The sequence below is a fragment of the Crassostrea angulata genome, chromosome 1 (genome assembly GCF_025612915.1).
Source record: "Crassostrea angulata isolate pt1a10 chromosome 1, ASM2561291v2, whole genome shotgun sequence".
Classification (NCBI taxonomy): domain Eukaryota; kingdom Metazoa; phylum Mollusca; class Bivalvia; order Ostreida; family Ostreidae; genus Magallana; species Magallana angulata.
This window is the reverse complement of record NC_069111.1, coordinates 10152479-10176964: the sequence shown is the minus strand read 5'-3', so window position 1 is coordinate 10176964 and position 24486 is coordinate 10152479. Positions and strand designations below refer to the sequence as shown.

General features: G+C 33.3%; 1 protein-coding gene across 5 annotated transcripts; it reads left to right on the top strand.

The window, feature by feature from the left end:
* Nucleotides 1–827: 827 nt before the first annotated feature.
* Nucleotides 828–19853, top strand: LOC128186917 (spore coat protein SP65-like). Of its 5 annotated transcripts, none has more exons than XM_052856908.1 (14): nucleotides 828–911; nucleotides 1869–1946; nucleotides 2030–2092; nucleotides 2287–2481; nucleotides 9219–9335; nucleotides 9492–9590; nucleotides 9694–9783; nucleotides 10833–10949; nucleotides 11033–11146; nucleotides 11812–11928; nucleotides 12020–12112; nucleotides 12390–12689; nucleotides 15399–15561; nucleotides 19591–19853. In XM_052856908.1, exons 2-14 carry the CDS (start codon nucleotides 1910–1912, stop codon nucleotides 19769–19771), a joined length of 1686 nt encoding a protein of 561 aa, XP_052712868.1. In that variant the 5' UTR covers nucleotides 828–911; nucleotides 1869–1909; the 3' UTR covers nucleotides 19772–19853. The 5 variants fall into 5 exon arrangements, with proteins under 5 accessions (XP_052712868.1, XP_052712861.1, XP_052712873.1 ...); XM_052856901.1 differs by having other exon boundaries at nucleotides 12020–12133; XM_052856913.1 differs by lacking the exon at nucleotides 10833–10949 and having other exon boundaries at nucleotides 12020–12133.
* The last annotated feature ends 4633 nt before the right edge of the window (nucleotides 19854–24486 follow it).

Below are 24486 nucleotides of genomic sequence, written 5' to 3'. Positions count from 1 at the left end.
CTTGTTCTCTTAGTTTATCAGTGTCCTCATAGCCCACACGACAGTGAACAATCTTTACGTCAAGGTACATCTATTAGATATTGTTATTATTGTGTCTAATGAAATGGTGTTTTCCCGTTCACTGTTCGCTTTGGTAACCCACTCTAGTTCTCCAATATTGACTTTATTGGTTGTCCAAACTACTAGTATAACTCTTCTTTTTTTTTTTAATCTGCCTCAAACTTCAAGCGTTGAATGCCCAAGCGGAAGATTCTGCAGTCCGATTTAACGTCAAACGTGAAGTTTAAACTTATTTTAATACTCGGTTGGATCTTATCTTTTTCTAAGTTATGTTGTTTGGTCTTCACCAAAAGAATGAATATATGTAAACCAAATTGAATACAGTTTCTAGTTCACATTAAGATCTTTTTTATGACCATATTTTTCTTTCTTTTGACCCGTATTAATCAGGGTTGATAAAATTGTTTTGATAATTTATAATAATTGATTGATTAGTTTAATTAATCACAAGTTTATAAAATGGTATGTAATCTTTCATGTTTTAAAATTTTACGCTAGTTAAAGACATACGGTGACGTGTTACGATAAGATTGTTCTAAAATTTGAGACTAGTATGAATATACAAGGTATTCAGTACATTAACCTTAACCATATACTCAAAACCTTTTAAACTATGTCCCACATAAATTCTTTTGCTATCATCGAATGTGGGAGATTATATTGTTCTGTTCGTGACACTGTTTTGATCGGGTTAAGGCCACGCCAGTGCGTCGATTTACCCAAATTAAACGAAAGATGATAAATAAAATAATTTTAAACGATTCATTTTCAGTTACTAATCGCGTTCGTCCTGTGAAAAAAAATCTCACATAAAACCAACAAGTTATAAAATTGGAAGGGTGTGCGTAGGTGTAAGTATTCATATAAAATGTACATATATATGTATAATACTCTCAAAATACCCGTTCATCTACACATTAATAGTAAAATTGCGTGAAACGTTTTTCTTCTCTCATGTCATTTGGGAATAACTTTGAGTATAATACCAACCATTAATGAATGTCATTCATTATAATTCAATACTTATTGTTGATGCTTCGTTCTGTGTAATCAACATCACTAGATTGTCACTGTATGATCAATGAATCATAATCAACTGTTTTCCAAAGGTATCAGAAAAGTCGTACCCCTGAGAACCCGTACCCTTGAGAAGTCGTGTCCTGGAAAACTCGTACCCTAGTATTATAGGTTACGAGTTCTCTTACTCGGAAAGTTAAGCATGTTGATTTCATAGCAACGTCGAATTTTACTCATAGCTTTTATATTGTTAACTTGCATGTAGCAAGGTGTTTATATTATAAAAAATCTATTGTGTTGACAACGGAAACAGATAGGCTCTACACACGGCATTAAAACGAGAGTCATGTCCACTACCATACTGGAAAATGACATTTGAAATGCATAAGAAAAATATTAAACATACTTGACATTGATCAAAGCTAACAATTTCTTGATATGCAGAAATTAAAGACATTCTAATCAATAGTCTATGATATTTTTCTTGTTGCATTTTTGATTCGAATACAGCATTCCTTAGAAGAACAGACAAATGTCAAAGAGTTCATTTAAAGTACTGTTATCTTTTTCTTGTTTTCGCTATATAAATACTAAAATACAACAGTTTATATTCATTATTGTGTGATTTGTTCGTTTCATTTCTAAAGTGTTTGCATTATCTGAATAAAAATACCATTGAAATGGTGGAATTAAACATGCAAAAAAAGGCGTTTTTGAAACAATTGGCTTATCATATTTGAATTATCATATAAACTTTAATCTTATCTTTCGGTCGTCATGTGTACTTTTAGTAACACTTACCATCTAGAGAATATCTGACCATTTTTCCGAGATGCAGAGACGATTGGGCGCTTCTTTCGTTTTCCTAAGTATGCTTTCATTTTTTTGGCAAATTCCAATACTGTTATTTTTCATATAACTACAATATGATGCATCATTTTGCTTATTTCAGGCTTAGGACTGGTTGCTCTAGTGCAGGCACCTGGGCCCCATCCTCCAGATCAAGGACATCCTGGTAATTATGCAGCTACTTTAAAAAATAAATGTCAATCATGGCTATTGACGATTTCACATTCTTAATTTACTATATATTTATATCCATTCATAGATTGTCCATGTCTTGTAATTCTAGTACGCAAGTGTGATGTACAGAAAGTTAAGATTCAGAATTATGTATGTACCATTGTTATATTTAATATTGCACTGCAGATCAGAGGTGTGTCGACGCTTTTGAATGTCACTGTGATCCCCACGCACCTGACAATATGCCCGTGTGTGAAGGTGGTCACTGTTCATGCCACCACGTGCACCTATGTGCACACAATCACGAGTGCCACTGCGATCCTCCTTCACCTGATAAAATACCTACCTGTATAGATGGACAATGCACGTGTCAACATACAGGTAACCATTAATCCGAGAACTTAGCTGATCAATTAGCGTATTTCTTTGATAAATTTTCCTCGTATAGTTGAAAATAACACATAACACAAAATAAATGAGACAATAAACGTATCGAGATCACCACTTACTGCCTAGTCACACCTTATCTGACGTTGTATATTTATTGTAACGCTTGTCTTGAGTCCAAATAAAATGAAGTTTTTAAGGCTAGTAATATAGCTAAAACATTGGTGTAATATATTGGATTAACCAACAATTGCAAATTTTGGTAGGGGAGTTACATATACATGTACCTGCAAGTATGCATGGTATCGAGTGTCAAAAGATAGCATAAATAAATCTAACTCAGCAAAATTCTATGAAGAAAAAACGTTTTTTAATCAAGCCTTTTAGTTATGCTATCAACAAACTCGAAAACCATTGTCAACCTCCGCTTCGCGTCGGTTGACAATGGTTTTCTCGGGGTGTCAATTTCAACACTTACCCTCTCAAACAGGCACTATTTATATAATAAGACCCCTCTAAAAATTCGATCAAGTACATGAAGTTTTGGAGCAATCTATAATTACATTGTAGTTTTTAACCATAAAATTGTACATGATACACATACTGACCCTTCCCCCTTCACTGTGTCAGATAATTAAGGTCTTCCGTTTCCAACGGAAGACCTTTCTATTATTGTGCGGGAAAAATTATTTTTCTTTTTTTTTTTTTTCTTCCTAGACGCGAACTTTGAGGCTTCATATCTTGCTTATTTCTGAACGGTTTTTGCTCAAATTTTCAGGGCTAATGTACTTTACAAAACACTATCTTAAGCAATTCATAAAATTTAGAATTCCCCTTCCGTTAAAGAGTTATTCCCCTTTTAAAAATTTTTAGGGCCTTTTGTTTCCAGACAAAGGCTCTGAGACTATGATAGCAGGGAATGGGAATCCAACGAATTTGAATAACAGAGACATTGTAGTTGTGCACATCTGTTTTTGTTTTAAGATTACGTTTTTTATTTAGGAAAAGGTAGGGGATCAAAAAACAGGATTCAAAAAAGTGCGAAAATTTAGACATATTTTCCTTTATATCTTTTAAACGAAAAATATTTTGTTAAGACATGTAGAATAAAAGTTGTGCAAAATATAGAGGGCTTTCATTTGACACCAATAAAAAAGGGCTGGCCCCTTAAATTAAGGGCCAATGGCCCCTAAAAAATTTTGCTTAATAACTCAAAAACGGTTAGGATTTTGATATGGCTGTCGCTGGAAAAGTTGTTTGTTGGGATCTCATAAAGGTCGTTACAATGTTATTTTGTATGTGATTTGTGTAGTATGAGTGTAAAAAGCTTTACATGTTGACATGTACATGTTTTCATTTGACAAGTTAACGAAAGTCTTTGTGCGTACAACTGGCATAAAGTTGCCGCAGAAAGTATGCTGGTTTATACAGGAGGCATTAATTCATAAGAATTTTTGTTGTTGTTGGAGTATACGCTTTTCCTTTAGGAGTTAAAATTATTGTTGTTACGTTCTTGTAGTGCACAATCATTAAAAACGGCAATTGTAAAACAAAACATTCTTTTTCTTTTCTAGTAAACCACAAAATATGGAATTAAAAAACTCTATGCATTACATTTTAGTTATTAACTCCATGCATTTAAAATCTACCTTGAATCAGAGCTGCATGTGTGTGTGTACCATTACGTAAGCTCTCCCTTGCCCGCGGCCGAGAAAATCGGTTACCATGCTCGCGGCTGGACTACCTAGCGGTCAGCGGTTATCTAATACACGAGAGTTGCGTCTCTCATATATGAGTTTATGTAGCTGCGAACTCAAGAATTGTTTTAGTTTTGATTACACAAAATCTTTTGTGGATTAAACGATTGGATGTCAAGTAAGAAATAGTTCATTTAATTAATAAATTAAAGCAATGTCATTCTCTAAAGCAATAATAGACATAGATCAATTGTGGGGTTTAAGTTTAAAATATATAATTTCTATTTGATAGAGTAAGGTCATTATACTGCAAACTTTTCAAATCTTCCTTGGTTCTGAGCTGTGCGATTCTGTGCTTTGTACCTTTACGTAATCTATTCTTCGCCCACGGCCGAGGAGATCAGCCACGGATGCATTACCTAGCGGTAAGCGGTTATTTAATACACAAGATTCGCACACCGCGACTTACACTTACATGCATATGAACGTGTTTGAGTTAATATAGCCGTATATACAAGAACTGTTTTAATTTTATGTTATAAAAGTTTGTCCTACTTGTATATATATTTAATTAAATATTTGAGTGTAAATGAATATTAATGAACGATATTACTCCAAATCGGAAAAATCGTTAGAATAAACTAATGTTTCGTTTGTTTAAGTAAAGTACTTTAAAAACTGTACAATTAATGTTTTAAATCAACCCCCCCCCCCCCCTCAAATATTAAACCTTTAAATGATGATCATCCCTCGCTTATGACGCGTTTATGTTTCATATTTTGCACGGACACAACTATATTTTATTATGTTTTCAACTATTATATTGGTTTAAGATGAAAAGATAAATTTATTTTACTTGTACAGTTGATTAAGCATTGGTGTATACGATAGCGTACAAGGTAGTTTAAAAATCAAATCAAATTATAATCAAAGTTCCATGTTACATGTTTGCGGTAGGTGCTAGCACGATAAAAGAATGTCCTGAGTTGAGGCATTCGATGATTATTTAAAAGAATATTCACATGAGTTTTAAACAACTTTAGATTAGATTCTATCGGTCACATATTAATCACTTCTGTAGTTTTTCTACATGTTCGTTTCATTATGGAAGCGAACTCATTGCTGCCCCCCCCCCCCCCCCGCCCCCTCCTCCCGCCCCGCTGACAGGAGCTCGCGCTCTATTTTTTATTTTTTTTGGCGAAACGAAATCAAGATCTGTCGAAAATCATTTTTGGTGGCTTCTTCTTATGTGTAACATTTTGTTTCACTTTCCCAACCGTTTGTTTATTCGGTCAGTCTGTGTTAATTCAATCGCCACGTGCGACCGAGAATCTTGTGTCGCTTCAGCGCACACAGCTCAGAACATATATAGCCCCGGGTCATCAGTTGTTATGTAATTGAGTAACAGTTGGAATGGTGCTTTTACTACATAAAATATAAATAAAAAATCATCCAGAAAAAATGTTACCGTAACTCAATAGTCAATACCAAAAATAAAAATCCGTATGATTACAAACTGAAATCGGTTTTTCAGTATTCGGCGGGATTTGATTTTTCTTCTAACATTAGTATTTTTATTGGTTTCAGAGAATACGATGTAAAAATACAAACAGGAAATAAATCTGATATTATTTACATTGATAATGTTGAAAAATATTTAAAATTAAATTAGTCACATTCGTTAGAAAACAATGTTATACAAACATCCGATAATTTTTTTCCTATGTCGTATCATTCGCGTAAATAAATATGTTCTGTACATATCCATGTACCTCAGAAAAAATTCAAATGATTAAACAAAAAAGAAAGTTGTAATTACTATTTCGGATTTTTTTCAAAGTAATTTAACATTGTATTGAAAAGAACAAGAAATAAAAATGATTTAAATTTTTGACTCAATCTTCGTATATATTACCGGCGCTCCTTACATGTATAACGGCGTACAGTGTATATAGATTATCATGATCTATTTGAATTAAGTTCCATTCGTAAAGATTCCCATAATAATTAATTGCATGACTGTGTACATTGTAGGCAAATCCCTGTGCGTTTATTACGTCTTGTTTTCCGTTAACAGTGGTTTAAGTAATTAAAATAATTACTTGTTAAAATATCTGTAATCGGGATTCCAAAGAACTTACTTCCCGCAATTCATAGAAATGATCAGTATGTTTTCTTTCTATGTTTAAATTTAATTTTGTTCAAATAATTAATAAATTTTCTATCATTTAAATTGTGTGCTTCATCAAATACTGATTCCAATTACCTTGAAGTCATTAATTTTTCCATTGGCTATTGACAAAAAAAGAGACGCTTGACCATCCAATGAAAACAAATACACAGAGTTTGATTGACAGGTTCAGCCAGGTGCAGGTCTCACCCGATGTCCGAGGTTATGTGTGTCGCGAGTGGTCTCAATAAGAGTTATCGATGTAAATAAATTAAAAAAGATACATGCTTATCAAAACATGCTCGTGTAAGTTAAAGTTGATTAAGGCTTGTTCCAACAGAAATCATATTTTGCTAACTGTATTTAATATTTTTTATGTATAGCGAATTTTAATATTGTACAGTCATTTTACCGGTAACGAATCAGTATGCGGTTTCTCGTGCATGCAACTATTATTATCGGAATTCCAAATGTTTTTATTTTTTGTTTAAATCGCGTTTCTTTGTCCTTCTAAACTGTATCAAACCCGAAAAAATAAAGGATGAATTACGGAGACAGTAATTTCAACACCCCCTCCAGTTTCCTAGTTTTGAATTCGTTTCCCAGTATCGAATTAAGCGCCCTTTATCACTTCTGACCGAATATTTTGAGGCGAATGAATTTCAAAAATATACTAGAGGTACATGTTAATGGACTTATAAATGAACAAGGAAAAACAATTGTGGGAATATGTCATTTAAACAAATTATATGATCGTTATTTTTATCATACCGTTTTCCGGTCAAATTGAAACTGGACTTGAACAGTTTTCATTTCCGTTCCTTTATAATATTGAATTTTCATACAAACACTTTATAGTAGTAATTGATGATAAGTAGTTGCCATTTTCCTTTGTTTTTCCCGTATATCTATCAATTTTTGCAGCCAAATAATACTTCTGTCGCAATGAACCGTAACTAGGAAAACTACACGTGGTTCTATTTGAAGTCGTAATTTCATTCAAAGCTCCATTATTATTTGATATGATGTATTATCTTTTTAAATGAATTATATTTACTAATTATTCACTAAATAGGGATCAATAACAAACTTATTTTCATAGTTAGGCTTAATTGTTTTCACACTTTCGTTTTTTCTGCTTTGAACATCCGGCAGCCCATATCTGGGGCACATTTTTAATTTGTAAACAATTCGGTAAATAATCGTGCAAATGGCAAACACTGATATAATATTTATTTCTATGTTATAATCACCTAGCTAGAATTTTTTAAAACCTCAACTTTGTCTTCCACCAATAACTTTTCTAAAAATTATTCGATACTGGCAAATATTCGTTACCGGTAAAACTGTACCAGTACTGAAACATCGTATAAAACGTTATATATACATGTACTCTGTAACAAGTCGTCTTTTAATACATATACCTTTCTTTTGTTTGTTAAAAATAAATTCAATTTTGTAAAAAGATAAGTATATCATTTCTTCTAGATTTTTTTTTCATGAAAATACCTACAAGAGAGTTTTGCCAATCACAAACAGTTTAAAGTACATGTAATGTAAAACACGGGCTCCATTTTGAAACAAATTGTCAGAGAGTTCCGAATGAAATCTGATAAACGTTTCACATGGTTCTCGCACGCTTTGCTCGAAACGATTTAAACGCATTGTCCGAAATTCTGCACGCTTTGTCCGAAACGCTAAACGGTTTACACGAAACGCTTCACGATTCACACGAAACGCTAAACGGTTAATACGAAACGTTTTTCGCACGTAAGTCGCACGCTTTTTTTGTTGTAGTAGTACGTTTCAGGGTCTGTAAATTTTGTCAGCACGCAACAATTCTAAATTGCACATTGTCTTCAAAAATTTACAAATATTTAAATAAAGAAGTTATCTTAGAGAAAAGGTTACGTGTTTTGTAAACGGGTTCGGTTTAAAATAAAAAAAAAAAAACCACAATTCCTGACATGACACATGAGTACATACTGTTTATTACAATGCTTGCTACCCTCTGAAAATTTAACTCGCCATTAAATATCTCATTTTTTAAATAATGTTTGTTACGATTACATAAACTGTATGCGACAAATAGTTTTCCGAAAACATTTTCTTATTTTCTTTTTCAAAACACGTTTTATATGCAGGCTTTCAATCACAACACGTTTTTATAACAAAAGCAGAACTGAAAGTTTAGTAATTATAATCGTTTGACACCATATCACATATATTTTCAACTCGCAGCAACAACGGAAGACCTACTCGTGGCTTTGCCACGAGCTCTGCTCTAGTTATATCAGTGCAATAGTGGCATTTTTGAACCCGATTCAGATGCAATTTCGTTTAAGGGGCACGGTCACGATTTTGTTCAAAATTGTTTTCCAGATCTTAATGTTTACAATGCTTTACTAAGGCATTTGCAATAGTCAAACGTTGAAATACAGAGCTTGCAGTTTCTTTAATTTTCTAAGTTAACAAAGCTTTTGTTTACATTTTGAATGCTGAAGAAAAAACTTCAGTTTTATACCTAAATAAATTGAATGTGTTAAACGTTAGAAAATGTTTATTTATGCTTAAAATGAATAAGTAAACGGACTAATCAAATTGAAAACGATTTTTTACCTGATAGGCGAGATGTTTACCTTTAAAAATTATCTCGCGGGAATATAATTTTAATAGAAGAAATTTTCCTACAAATATTAAAAATCCTGTAAGATTTTCTAAAATCGTACACGAATTATATTTCCTGCAGAAGACACGTTCGTGCATCCATTTTACTATGAAAGCATTTCTGTATTATGTCTTCATTGTACTTGATAATTAATAAACCCCTTGTCAATGAATTTGAAATACAAATACTTTTTCAGGGATATTGGATGCAGATAGATGTGCACATGATGACGAGTGTCACCATCACTGTGAGCCGCACGGACCTGACCACAAGCCTGTATGTATGGATGGACACTGCTCTTGTCATCACACAGGTGAACTAACTCATACAATGAAGTGGGTATTCAAAATGAAATTCCATTTCTCGTTTGGAAGGTTATTTCCTAGAAAAGTGTTAATTTGATATCTCCCTACATACTATATACTAGTACATACTATCTATAAAATATAACATGGTTTTAACTAAACAGAAATGTGTACACACAAAGAAGAGTGTCACCACATTCATTGTGAGCCTCCCGACCACGAACCAGCATGTACGAATGGACAGTGTTCATGTCACCATGCAGGTAGTTTGCATATATTGACAATAAGTTTATTAAGTACATGTCCAGTGAACCAATGTGTCAGAGAATTCATAAAAACTGTTTACCATATTATATATCACAACAGGCAGATGTATACATAACGGTGAGTGCCACTGTGATTCCCCTAACAACAACCCTGTGTGTATTGATGGACAGTGTTCGTGTCTTTCCATAGGTAAATAGATACATGTACATCTATATAATTAAACAAGATGCCCACAGGCTTTGACGGTCACCTGTGTACCATAGCCAATAGATTGGCATGTCAGAAAGTCTGATGTTTGCATCTTCAGCTTCATTTGAAGTCTAAACAATAATCTTAGAGACCTCTGACTGTTACTCCGCTTTCATTAGTTGATGTTTGAAAAACATTAATTCACGAAAATTGGGAAGGGGTGTGTCAAGAGTCGAAGGAATCTCGGATTATCTTTACCTTAGCTCAAGGGGCCAAAATGATAAACTTATATAATAAGCAAATACCTAAAGTACATGTTCAGTATATGGCTATATTTATCACCCCCCCCCTCCCCCCCCCCCCCCAAAAAAAAATTTTTTTTTTAAAAACCCTCAACTTCTGTCCCATGACCTGGGCAGTGAGTTTCACAATTTAACAACAGGGCATTATGAATATAATAACAATGTATGACTGTATCCCCCATGACTGTGATATTACACTACAGAAGAAAATATTTTCAATTCAATACATTTTCTAAAATTAAATTCATTTGTACTAGATGGCCATATTTCCCCGCCAAAGAGTCTAAAGCTTTGAATTTCACATTTTGGTAGAGGGCTTCATGGACATTATAACCATGTATTTCTTTTTTCACATTTCCTTGGTGGATGGTAAGGATTTGAATAATGAGGGATTTCAGGAGTGCAGTCGCCGACGGAAAATTATTTCTGTTAAACTTTTCATAGAAAACTGTCTATAATCTGTCTTGAGTTATCCCCCCTCCCAACATTTGGACGATTTAGAAAATCGCATATACGTGTGAAGAGATGCAATTTAAAATCGATTAAAGGGGAAGATATTAAGATTTTTTCATTGCCACATTTTCATTTTTCACTCAAATAAATGATTGGAATTTTTGACATATTTTCTCCGATCAAAAGTCACTCGGAATACTCCGACCGTACAATTTTTCAAAGTTATAATCTGGGTACTTTCATTTTCGTTGCAACGCAAAATCGCCGTATGTCAATATATATATTTTCTTCCAGCCCAGACCACCTGTTACGACAATTCTGAGTGTGTGGGCTCACACTGCACTACACAAGGACTTTATCCTTTCTGTCGCACGTCTCTTGCTAATGGACAATCTTATTGCGATTGTACAGGTATAATTCTTAAAAGACATCTCAGAAAATTTTATAGTTCTTAAAATTTCGTATTTCTGAGAGAGCAATATTTGATATTTCAGCTTGCACCGACGACAATCACTGTGCAAGTAAATGTGGTAGTGGGACCTCACCGAAATGCAACACTTCTCTTGCACACGATTACAGCTGCTATTGCGAGAATATCGTATCAGCAAGTAAAACTTTCACTTATTAATCGGATTTATTAATAGCGGAGAAGCCAACTTTAAGGCAGTTCACTACACCTTGAAATAGTTTCTCAAATCAGCAGAAATTACTTGATAATGATAGATAGCATATGCTTTAGAAGTATATAAAATCAAATTGACGAATGTTATGCAATTGTAGATAAAATATGGATTTTTAAAAAGTTAATAAATAAAAATAGAAGCCCATACCGGATTCGAACTAAAAATCAATCGATACAATTCAACAAAACATTCAATTAGCCATTTTCTGACGTAGTTTCTTAAAAAGTATAAATCTTGATGTAGTGAGGTATCTTATTGTAAGCACAAATTAAACATACACAGCATTTATTTATTTATTTATTAAAATGTATTTACTTTATTTAAATGTATTCTTCAAGGTGTAATATTTAGTATAAAAAATGCGTTGAGTTAGGATGGATGCATTTTTTTCAAATGCAAGTTGATTATTAAATTTTCTTTATCCCGTGAAAATATTAAAGGTATATTCGAACAATAAATTTAAACATTTATAACGATTTCTACTTCTACAATGTCGACTACTCGATTAACAAACAATCAGGGTAGTACCACTTGTCTCCAGTCTTTAATTAAGGCAGCATTTCATCAAAACTTGAAATATTTTCTTCCAGCTCAGACTAGCTGTCACGACAATTCTGATTGTTTTGTCTCACACTGCACTATACCAGGACTTCATCCTTTCTGTCGCACGTCTCTTGCTAATGGACAATCCTACTGCGATTGCACAGGTATAATTGTAAATGCAATTCTAATGCGTTTTGAATAATCTCATTTTACTTCATATTTTGCATTTTGAGTGAACACCATTTGATATTTCAGCTTGCACTGAAGATCATCACTGTGCAAGTAAATGTGGCAGTGGAGCAACACCGAAATGCAGTTTCTCTTCTGTAAATGGCTACAGCTGTTCTTGTGAGAATACCATGTCAACAAGTAACAATTTCATTGGTTTATTTGTTTATTTTGATTGTAAAACAATCATTATTAAATGTACAATTCAAGTAACTTGTAAACACTATCTATACGTATCTGACATTAACTTTTACAAGTGCATTATTACAGGTATTTATATTCAATATTTCAAAAATAATATTAATACAATAATTGCAGTCTTTTTGTAATAATGCAAGTTGAAAATAAAATTGTCCTAAACTGTTAATGATAATTTCTTTAAAAATATACAAACCAGGTACTATGACATCTACACCCACAGTGTCGACTTCTCGATTAACAAACACTAAAGGTAGTACCACGCCAGTCTCTCAGACTTCCATTAGGCAAGGTTCAAGCTCTGATTCGACATCCACCTCTGCAAACACCTCAGGGAAAGTTACAACTGTAAATACCCAAACATCTACACAAACCCTTCCGCCATCAAATAGTCTCAGTTCTAATCTCACCTATGTAACGGTAACTGGTTCAGATTCCACAACATCTACGACTGAAACAACAACAACTACAAATTCTATCACAACAGTACCAACTAGAGGTAATATAAACAAGCTCACAAATAATAGCCCGGCTAAGAGTTTTTAAAGATATACACGCTAAAATTTACGTCAATTTTGAATGACAGTGAAAACGCATGTGTTTGTCTACTTATAAAAGTTATCCTTAATCTGTAAATTACAATGGTGAATTCCATCTCGTTACAAAGATATAGATTTTTAATTGTTTATTTTCCTGCCAGGAAAATATACCTTTTCATGAATATTGATGAAGGAAGAGCGAAACCGACCTCATTGCGCATGTCCGCGGAGAACTAGGTGGTCGTTATTGTTTGCCTAATTATATATCCAACTTGATTTTTAATATGCTTAACAGTTGTTAATTTGGAATACATACATGTATAATGAGTCAAATACGTTTGTCATTCACGATACCCTTACTTCTGCATTAACACTTATAGGATCTATAAATAGCACATAGGGGAAACACACAGGTATACGTCATTTTTTTAAAGGAAGTATTCATATCTACTCACAGGCTTGTATTTTTTTCTTTTGTTTGTACTCGTATATCGGACAAATTTATGCTTTACTGAAAATATCCTTTCCTTTGTGAAACTATCACAATTATGAAGATGTTGACCCTTCACCAGGTTTGGTATGATAGACTAAATTTAGCTGTCGATATCACGTGATAGATTGATATTCACGAGGAGGCATTACCTACCTGGCAGGAAAATAAATATTTTTAATTGTTTAATATTTGATATATTTGTTACGTGATCGAATTGAGAATTATAATTAACAGCATAAAGGTAACTTTTATTAGTAATCAAACACATACATTTTCCCCTTTATTCAAAATTGACGCAAATTATAGCGTGTATAGCTTTAAAGGGACTTTGAATGATTGACCGAAATTTGATGTTATAATTTAAGTTTAAGAGGGAAACAGAGTTAAGAACTCATTATGTAAACAAAGCTTGAGTTTACATTTGTTTATAAATACTGTAAAGAATGGAATTACCATTTCTTTGACAGAAAAACTTGTGGGAAAGAATGCAAACCTATTAAATGTGTTTATAACATATATTATCAATAGAAGAAGCAACATTTGATTGAAACTTATACCAATAAAACACATATTTAAACAATAACAAGGCTCAAGCTTTGTTTACAAAACAAAGAATTTCAAACTCTGTGTCTTACTTACATGTATAACTCAATATCTGACTTTCAAATTTTTAAAATACCTATTTTTTTCATTCTAAACATTAAAAATGGAAAAATAAAATTTAAATATTTTGGGCTCAAATCGTGTCTTAGTCCCTTAACTCAAGTATTTTTCGACTGCATCAAATTTTTTAGTGACCCTGAATTTGCACAAATGGCCTGGGATTAATCATGACACACCGTTAGGTCGTAAGAATAATTTCTGTGAAGTTGAACCTTCAAATGTTTCTTCAAAACGAAAAATATGGTCTAAGATCGGACACGACAAAAGCTCTTTTCCTTTCAGTGACCTTGAACATGCCCTAATGACCTTGGATCAAATCACGACACTCACTCAGGTCATTAGCAATCTTTTTATGAAGTAGAAGTATCCAATGTCCTTCATAAGAAAGAAATACTATTTACTACTATACGTAAATTTTTGTAGATTTTTTGCTTAACTTTATAAGTTTTTGGTTTTTTCTTTTAATTACTTATATTTGCAAATGCGCCTGAAAAATGGACAATATAACGTCTTAATGTTTAATACTGCTTACATAATAGGAATGATATCAGCGCCTGTCCCCTTTAAAAAAATGACCGTACTATCTAACTTTTTATATTAAAGCTGACATGAATTCATAAAAGCATTTGGTCGCTATATTAGTTTCGATCGCTCCTCTACTGTCACTGGGGTATATATACCGGTTGAGAAAGTTACGGTCGGTTGCTTTCCGATCGAGGCATTCACGTTGCACGGACTTCTAAATGCATGAACTTCATATTTTAGTAAAATGTAGTATTAAAGAAAACAACAATCAATGAAATACAAAATATATTTATTCTTCGAAAAAATTTCAAAGATATCTGTAATATTTTGCACAGATAGTGCTGCCTTACTTCGCATGCACATCGAACACGTGTATCGTTCATACAGAATGCATAACGTCTGCATCATTTTTAAAATCCCGGCGGCAGTACATACAACACAGTAGCTAAATGATAGTCATTCCAAGAAGGTAACAACGTAACATCGTTTCCACCCGTTTCTTCATAAACGCTCCGTTTCTAAAATCCATGACATTGCTCGATCTGCCACAGTGTGTAGTTTGCGCATGTGCGATGTTATAATATACACAGGAAAACGGTGTACACTTATCGAGGATTTTTGAAGTATCTGTGGCTGGATTTCAGTCTGTCTTTTTTCTTCATTCATTGGATATGCCTTGCCATTGAAGTGGTTGTCATATTGTTTTTGTTCCGAACGTGTTTCTACACGTCTTTTCGTCCAAGGTAACGTGTTCGGGTGAATAAAATACCCGAATGTGGTGAAGCATGAACAGTGCCCTCGGCCTTATATAGGGTGTGTAGCGATGAGCAGAACAATAGAAATCGACAACTAATATGGCGGTAGTCGGAGATAAAAGGGAAATAATGCGTATTTATGAATTCATGTCAGCTTTAACTATTTGCTTTATTCCGTTTTTGAAAATTATTATTCACTGTATACATTTGTATAAAGTATGTTCTGTGTATAGCCATACCAAGGAGGTGTCACGTATGTGGTAGTACAACTAGTGCCTCGCTATGTGACACTAGGACGATTTACCTCGGCAATCTTCAGACTTGTCCGAGTGGTTCCGATTTCTGTATGACTGATATAATCCACGGTGCAGGGGGCTCCGTGCAAATATTCAAAAGGTAATGTTTTAAATAAAATATATTCAGAATGAAGAGAGCATGTATTTTAGAGACCCTTGTATAAGAAATCAAAGTATTTATCTCACCTGCACCAAAGATTCAAGTGAGTTTTTATCACCTGTTTTCTGTCGCCTGTTTGTCTGTCCGTCCGTCTGTAAACCTTTCACAGTTAAGGAAGAGTTAATTACTTAAGAGTGTCAATAGGGTGTGTGTCTTTAAAATTCTTCTTCTCAAGAACTTCTGCATTAAGAATGTCATTAAATACACCACGCCCAATTTTCAAAAATCTTCCTTTCTACTCCCACACAGGTAGGGAAAAAACTACATGTATATACACACGTACATGGTTATAATGTAAATGAGGCCCTCTTCTTCTATTGTGAAATCCATGGTACCAGGGTCAAATGTTCAGGCGATAGGGTGGAGCCAATATGGCTACCTTGTAAAAATGTATTGATTTAATTTTTTTCTGTATTATCACAGTCGTGGGAGATAAACAAAAAAGTACATCGCGTAAAGAGAAATAATGTCACATAATGATGTTTAAATAACATATTGTAAAGACGGAATCACATCACATCATTGGAAAAGCACATGCCATAGAAATGATTGCGCATACCATAATGATAACTGCACATCATATAATGATGATAATTCCAAATGCAAATCACATGATACCAAATGCACATTCCATAATAATAAATGCACACCGTATAATTGAAGAAGTACACCACATAATGATACAATGACACCACATAATGATACAAGGACACCACATAATGATACAAGGACACCACATAATGATACAAGGACAACATATAACGATACAAGAACACCGCATAATGATACAAGGACACCACATAACGATAAAATCACACCACATAATGAAACAAGGACACCACGTAAAGATTAAAGCACACCACATAATGATTAAAGCACGCTACCTACATAATTATATAAGCACAGTTTTGCCATGAAAAGACAGTCCAGGAGTTCCATAGTATAGATTCTATTTTTCTAGATTTCTATTGTTCAGACCATGATTAACCCCCGGACCATAAATGGGGCCCCAGGAGAAGTTAAAAGCGTAAAATATACATGTAAATATATAGGGGAAATGATTTTAGAAACTACAATTTTGCTGCTTGTGGGAGTGTATGCAAGCAAGTAAGCAGAGATGGAATCGATTACTTTACAAGAAAAAAGCTGTCACTGTGACTGCAAACACAGTTTTCTTTTATGTGAACAGTATACATAGTCAATTTGTCGACCCTGAATTTATAAAAGACTCATATATAAAAATGTTGAAACAGATGGATACAAGAGCTGTTGTTCAGGTCAGCGATGTGGTCCATCGGCCCTTTGTTATAAATAATTTTGTTCACTTTGTGACTGCCAATCCTAAAAATGCAATTTTTTCAGATCTTTTCTACATGTAACTCCAATTATATTCGTTCTGTTTTGTTTTGTTTTTTGTTTTTTTGGTTTTTAGCTCAAGGGAGCTATTCTGATCACATTTTGTCCGTCGTCCGTCTGTCTGTCCGTCTGTAAACTTTTTACATTTTAAACTTCTTCTTTAAAACTGTTTGGCCAATTTCAAATAAATTTGGCACAAAGCATTCTTATGGAAAGGCAAATATAAATTGCAAAAATGAAAGACAGATCTTCATTCAAAGCGGAGAAAACATCGAATCTGTAGAAAAAGGGGGTGCGTTTTAAAAAATCTTCTTCTCAAGACCTACTGAGTCAAATCAATGTAATTTAGCATAAGTAATCCTAATGGAGAGGAAAATATAAATTGCAAAAATAATGGGCTAATTCTTGAATAAGAAAGAAAAGGCGTGTTTCAAGCAATTTATAGCATCCATGAGTCTTGGTAAAATGGGAAGGCATGACCGGGCCAGGGCAAAACAAAAGACTGACAGTTATTAATCTGCCTATCTCATTAAAATTTCAAGATATTTCTGACCAGTATATTTGTATTCGCTGTAAATATTGCTGCAAAATAATGCGTAATTGCAATTGACGATTGCCGATCTGCCCCGGCTTTTATTTTGCCCCGGCCCGGGTTTGCTTACCCATTTTACCAAGACTCGTATTCCATAATTCTAAAACGAGGTTCTTTGTTTAAAGCAGCCATGACACTATATGATAAACGGGTCGATCTGACAATGATGAATTTGTTTGTTGTGCAACAGTTCGTATACAAGGGGAATCTTTGAAACATGCAAAATACATTGGTGCCGATTTTGTGAAGTAAATTGAGGCTAAATATTTCAATGCGTTGACAGTTTTCACATGTGACGGTGGTGTTAGCTTGCTGTGATTTTCGTTTCGTTTTCATTTATGCTTTGCGTTAACCTGGGAACTGTCGCTTGTATTTCCTGATTTTTACGTATGAAACCAAACAGAGACTTCTGTAAATCAAACAGTTTACTGTTTACCTGTGCAAATTAAGCAACATCTGATGTATTAAGAAAGAACTAAAATGCAATTCATTCAGGCTATCGGTAATTCGGTATCATCTTTTGCGTAATGGTAGAATAATGCAATATGTTTTGTTGAGATGCTCGGCATTTTCTCGAGTTTATTTAGTTTAAATAGAGTTTAATATCGCTGACGGAAATGTGTAGGTATATACATGTATATGATTCATTTTGAAAAAAAAAATTGTGTTCTTTATTTGTTATAGTGCATGTTTCTTGTGTTTAATTGTTTACAATTTCTATTAACTTACCATATTTGAGTGTTAAGCTTCGAATTATAAGCAAGGTACAGAGATTTGCTCACAATTCTATGTTTTTACACAGATCTGAGGCCATTCATTTTTTCCATTTTAAATGCCAAATAGGAAATACCAAGTTTAAAATCTTAAGCTGATTGTAATAAACACATGTGAACAAAATATGACTCAACCCTAGCAAAATATTGAGCTCTGTATCTTGCTTATAATTCTACGATTGACGCTGAAATTTTGGTTGATCAATAGAATCTATATGAATTAGAATATGTTAAATACTTGTTCACAAAAAAATTAAAGAATGATATGCTGTATATAACTACTCTCTGGGGCCCCCTCTTTATACAATGAATAATGTGAAATGTGAGTAAATAAAAACGACATCGTTAGAACAGTTTCCACAGTTCTGACACATTTCTGTTGCAGGGATAAAAGAATTATCGCTATTCCTAAGAAAATATTACAGCGGAAAATTATCCTGGTTTGTAGCCATTTGTTATTTTTGAATAAAAATGAAAATAATGGGTGGTCCATAGTAAATTAAAGTGATGTGCCTGTCAATACGGTAACATTGATTTTTATAGCTCTTTTAACATGTCACGTAATAACACTTTTTCATTCCAGTGTATACTTAAATCAAGTGTGAGTACAGTTATAAAAGTCACAAGTTTACGCGAGGTAAACAACAGTCATTTAATTATAATAGAGAAGACAAATTAAATTGTTGAATATTTTTAATTTTAGAAATTGAGCGCATTGAGGTTCAATTTTCTTCTTCACATATATACATGTAGGATTTTTTTTTTATAAAATACAATAACTATTATATTTAAAAAAAAAATACAATAACAAGTAAGTAGTTGAGGAAGAAAATGTACCTTTATGCTCTCATATATTTTGATCGCTTTATTAAGTGGGGAGGGGGCAGAACGAAAATACAGGGAATTAGAAGTTATTGAACAGTGTACCACTGCCAGGATTTTCTTATTCTGTGTAAAAACAGTATTTCATGAAGGTACAATGTCAAAGATTACGTGTATGCAAAAATAAGTGTAAATATCTTTTGAACGCCCATTGTTGCTCAGGTGAGCGATGTGGCCCCATGGGCCTCTTGTTTGTTTTTTTGTATCATTACTATATATTGCTTTGGTAATTATTATTATTATATAATACATTGTATATATCGCAGATAATATAAAGACAACCAATACTAATGAAAAGTAAACACGTTTCCATTTCAAATAAGTTTATTTCAAGTTAATTGCAGAGCAATTGAATGTTTATCTTAGATGTGTAACTGAAATTGAGTGCAAAGACAAGTGGCTCCACCAGTCCTCAGATTTAGATTACTGCACCGACTATGGAAATGTGCTTGGACAAGGACACTACAGCTGTCACTTCTGTTGTACAGAGGACGGATGTAACTCCAAGCTGGTTCCACAAAAATCAACATGGTACACCAAATCGTAAAATTCGAACTGACGAATATTGATCTCATTTTGTCAGCCGATAAACTAGATTACACTCATTTCAATAAATGTTCATTATACAGTATTGGGGTTTATTGTCTGTTCGGTTTTAAAACGCAATATAATTAAATATTTTACTAATGTGTTTAATTACATCCTGCATTTAACAGGCTCTGATATTAATATTTCGATTTTAAAAAGATTTTTGACACTTAAGAATATATAAATGTTTGTAAAATAAATTACAAAACAAGAACACTTATTTTGGTTCGCTGCAAGTGATAGCTATATGGGATTAGTTCTGTGCCTGATCCTTTAAAGGATGATAAAGGAGAATATATTCAGAAATACTTTTAATCATTGCATTATTTTTGCATGAGGTGAAAAGACGAAGTGAAATTGACCTTATTAATTGCATAAATGGAGTATCTAATTTAGAAGGAACTGTGAGAGTTCTTTATCAGAGAGTGAAAAGACCTTTACCCCTCGGACCACAACCTGTTCGCCTTTGTCCACAGAAATTTGATTGTGTTGTTTATAATGCAACTCAGTCATTTAATTTGCAAAGTGATGCTTCATATTTAATGGCAGAAGACAGTGATGAAAAGATTTATTTAAATACCCTGTCTGTTGCCAGATGTATTGTACTTGAAACTAAATTTCCCAGTACACGTATAACTACTTAAGAATTTTAGTCATCAATTAGTAAAGGTAGTAAGGAAAAGCTTATTAAAATATGGAATACTAAAACCCTAACCATTCAAGAAAACAAGTAGTGCCAAGAATTCAAGTTCCAATATCATTAGCATTTGACATGACAATTCACAAGGTTCAAGGACACATCCTAAAAAGGATATAATTAGATGGTGACGATATCTTCATCCCAGGTCAATTGGGAGTTGTGATAGGGAGGACAACCATGAAGAAAAATCTACACCTCATAAACTTTAATCCCAGATGAGTGCTGAAACATAATACCAGTTTATATAAATTTATGACAACTTTGTTTTTTGATTTTAGTGAAAATTTACAATGTTGCAGACTGCATTTTTTTTAGAACTATTGGAGATTCCGAACACGATCAACAGTCTTGTTAGGAAATAAGTTTTGTTGTAGATGATGGACATCAAATTTCTGATTTTAATCAAGAAGAAATTGAAAAACTGTATAGTGAATCACTAAATGTCCCGCTTGCAAAGGATTCTTTTTAAAATCAATTAAAAACTGAAAAAAATTGACGTATTTATGATGGTGCGCTTATCTGAGGATGAAGTTTTGAAGACAAATACAGTTGGACAAAGTATTATTCGGAAGTGTATTATACATATTTTCAGTCTTTAAGAAATATAGGAAACTTGTTCCGGCTTATATTGAAAGAAATGCAACCTCTGGAGATTACCAATCATGCAATGTAATTTTTGATCTGGTATCATCTTCAGTTTTAAACGAACATGCATCTTATTTGGAAGTCTCTTAAGCAAAAAAAATCTTATTCTACTTCATTGTCCATATCTGAATCCAGCCATGGGAAGATACGATACATAGATAGTGCTTGTGTTGCTAAGTGCAAGTTCCATTTTATGAATTTGACAAGAAAATCTGTGTACAAAAACAAAAATAGAACATCAGATTCATACTTAAAAGTGAAAATGTTTGGCCATCTTTGTATTAAGGACAGCGATGTGTCTTCCGAATTCCCCAAATCTCAACTAGAAACTGAGGTGAAACAAAATGTTTCACATGGACTAACAATCATTCTTACGACGAATATGAGTTCGTTTTAAATGTAAGTAATGAGAGACTGAAGTATCACAATAATGAGGAATTTGCTCTTCATGGTTCATCATGCCTGACATGATGTGAAGAAGATATTGATAAAGAAAAGCAGGGGTAATTTTCAGGAGAGTCTTGGATTAAGGTTAAGACTCAAAATGCAAACATGAGGCTCCCTAAAAAGCCCATATAAGGGCTTTAGTACTCGTGACCGTCAAGGCCTTTGGGCCTCTTGTTGAAATCGGATCGTTTCCCATTAGACCAGACAGACGATAGATAGATAGATAGATAGATAGATAGATAGATAGATAGATAGATAGATAGATAGATAGATAGATAGATAGATAGATAGATAGATAGATAGATAAAAATGGGGCACACATAACCCAATAAAAAAGATAAGTCATTAAAGTTTTAAGAAAAAAGTGACACCATTCGTAGGTTCCGGTTTAAATCTTTGAGGGTTACAAGTCGATGTTATGTTTTGTTTTTTTTTTTAGTTTTTTAGTACAAGCCTTATTCATCCATCTTCTTTTAGCGTATTGGCCCAACACATTTTATTTTTTAAAACAAACTATAAAGTAGGTTTAAGCCCTCATATTAGTAAACTATTGTAAAATTTTGATATTAAGAAAGATAACCTATGTGTCTAATAAATTTTAAAGCTAAATGTATTTGGGTAATTCACCGTACTCGTTTGATTGGCAGCGACGTGACTTGAAATACATCGTAATTTAGGGGTGTGCAATATTATCGATATATTGGTATATTGCAATATTAAACACAACGATAATATATCGCAATATATTTACATTTTCCAGTGTCTTTGCCTATGATAACACTACGTATCGATTTTGTACTATATAACCCATAATACAAATGACGCCAAATTGAGGCGCCATAGGGGTTTGCTAATTTATATTTGTATAATTATTTAATCGCACGATGGCTTAGAATTATATAGATATGAGTAATAAGGAATCATTCTTTGAGTATTATGAGGCGATAATTGAGGGCTTTATTGGATTTGATCACGCCCCGACCGAAATTATCACCTCATAATACTCAAAGAATGATTCCTTATTCCTTATATATTTTTCCAATACCGGTATTTACGATATTCGAACCGGAAGTGTCTAATAGACGCTAAATATGGTGTTGAAGCTGAATTCCAAACCTGTAATTATTTAATTTTCTTGTTTAAATAATTACAGTGCTTAAAAAATCGAGATTGAATAAAAAACGACCAATATATAACGTGGTATTCACTGCATTCTTAAGGTACGGTCTCATACTGAGTTACTATATAACACTTTTCCGGAATACATGTCGAAACATTTTGCGGTGTAGAATAGGTGTTTATCAAAATGGCGGACGAACACAACGCAGACCAAAGTACTGATATTCCTGAATCAGACTATAGTTTTATAAAGAATAACAAATTATAACACATAATAATGTTTTTTTTCTCACATCTAGTAAATGTACTTATGTGTACTTTTATAGTGTACTTATGCAATATATACGTACATGTATTTTGTTTCCACTTATTTAATGTTATGTAATGAGATTAAAGAGTTGTTATTTAACTTTGATTTTAATGAAGAAAATTCATGAAAACTAGTCTTTATAAACCTTTACGAGAAATTTTTTTAAAATATCAATATATTGCAATATTTATCGCAAAATGCCACAAAATATCGCAATATATCGCAATATGATTTTTCTGGCAATACCCACCCCTATTGTAATTCCAACAATGCAACAATCATGGCCGCCTTTGAACGAGAAGCTAATGAAATAATTTTATACTTATTGATAATCTTTAGCGAAAACAAATGGAAGTTATAATTTACCAAATGATTCTAAGGTTGTTATGGTAAAATTAATCATCATTCGGGAAAAGCGATGCGATGGCAAAATTGTTTTTTTTAACTAGAATAAAGTTGATGATTAATATAATTTTAACCACAATATTCATACCATGAAATAAAGTATTTGGCAATGGACAGTTTTGATTTTTTATATGCATCTTTACTGGCCCACACTCTACATTTTAGCCATTTCTAAAGTTTCCAGTGTTTTAAAGGAAACTTAACAAACTTTGGATACACAAAAGTAATATTTGGATGTGATTGTAACTCACAGATCATTAAACTACACATTAATAACTCAAACAATATAATTATTTTCAGTTGCTATAGTCATGACAATAACACAAATTGATCTTTCAAAATATAGAACACATCAAGATTAATTTTTTTTAATTTTCGTGGTGTTTGTCTCCTTCTAGGGGTGTCATTCTTTTGGGGATACCAAAAACCTTTTCAATGCTACATTTCTCGACCTTCTTACAACAGTTGTTTCCCCTTCAGTCCCTTATTTCTTGCAGCACAGCTTATTATATTTCATCTCATCCATCATATTGTGCAAGACGTCATGGATCATAAAAAAGATGGTTGTTCATGATGTCCAGTTTCGAAACCAAGGTTGCTCATAGCTGTGGTTGTTGGCTTGCCTCCACTTTTATCTATCTTTCGTCCTCCTCCTTACGTTTGCTGTCGCAATCAGAGCTTCTTGTGTTACGTTACTACTGCTCAAGTCTTTTCTCTCGATCCCGTGGTTCATTTCCCTCATTATTCTCTGCCTTCGCTCCCTTCCTACCATTTCCATGTTTACCTGTACATTATTTTCTTTCCTTTCTTCCCCTTTTTCCCCTTACGTTGTCTTTAGGGAATATCTAGAGACCCTGAAGCACCAGAGGGGAGCTATAATCTAAAATAATGTCTATAGGAAATCTAAACTGGGCTCACATCTAAGAGATTGTTGGCATGTCCGACTGGCTGGCTCCGCAGCGAGCAAGGATCATGGTGTCCTCAGCACCTCCTCGACAGGCTTAAAGGTAGCATTGGGGACCAGTGAAGCATAAATGATATTGGGCAT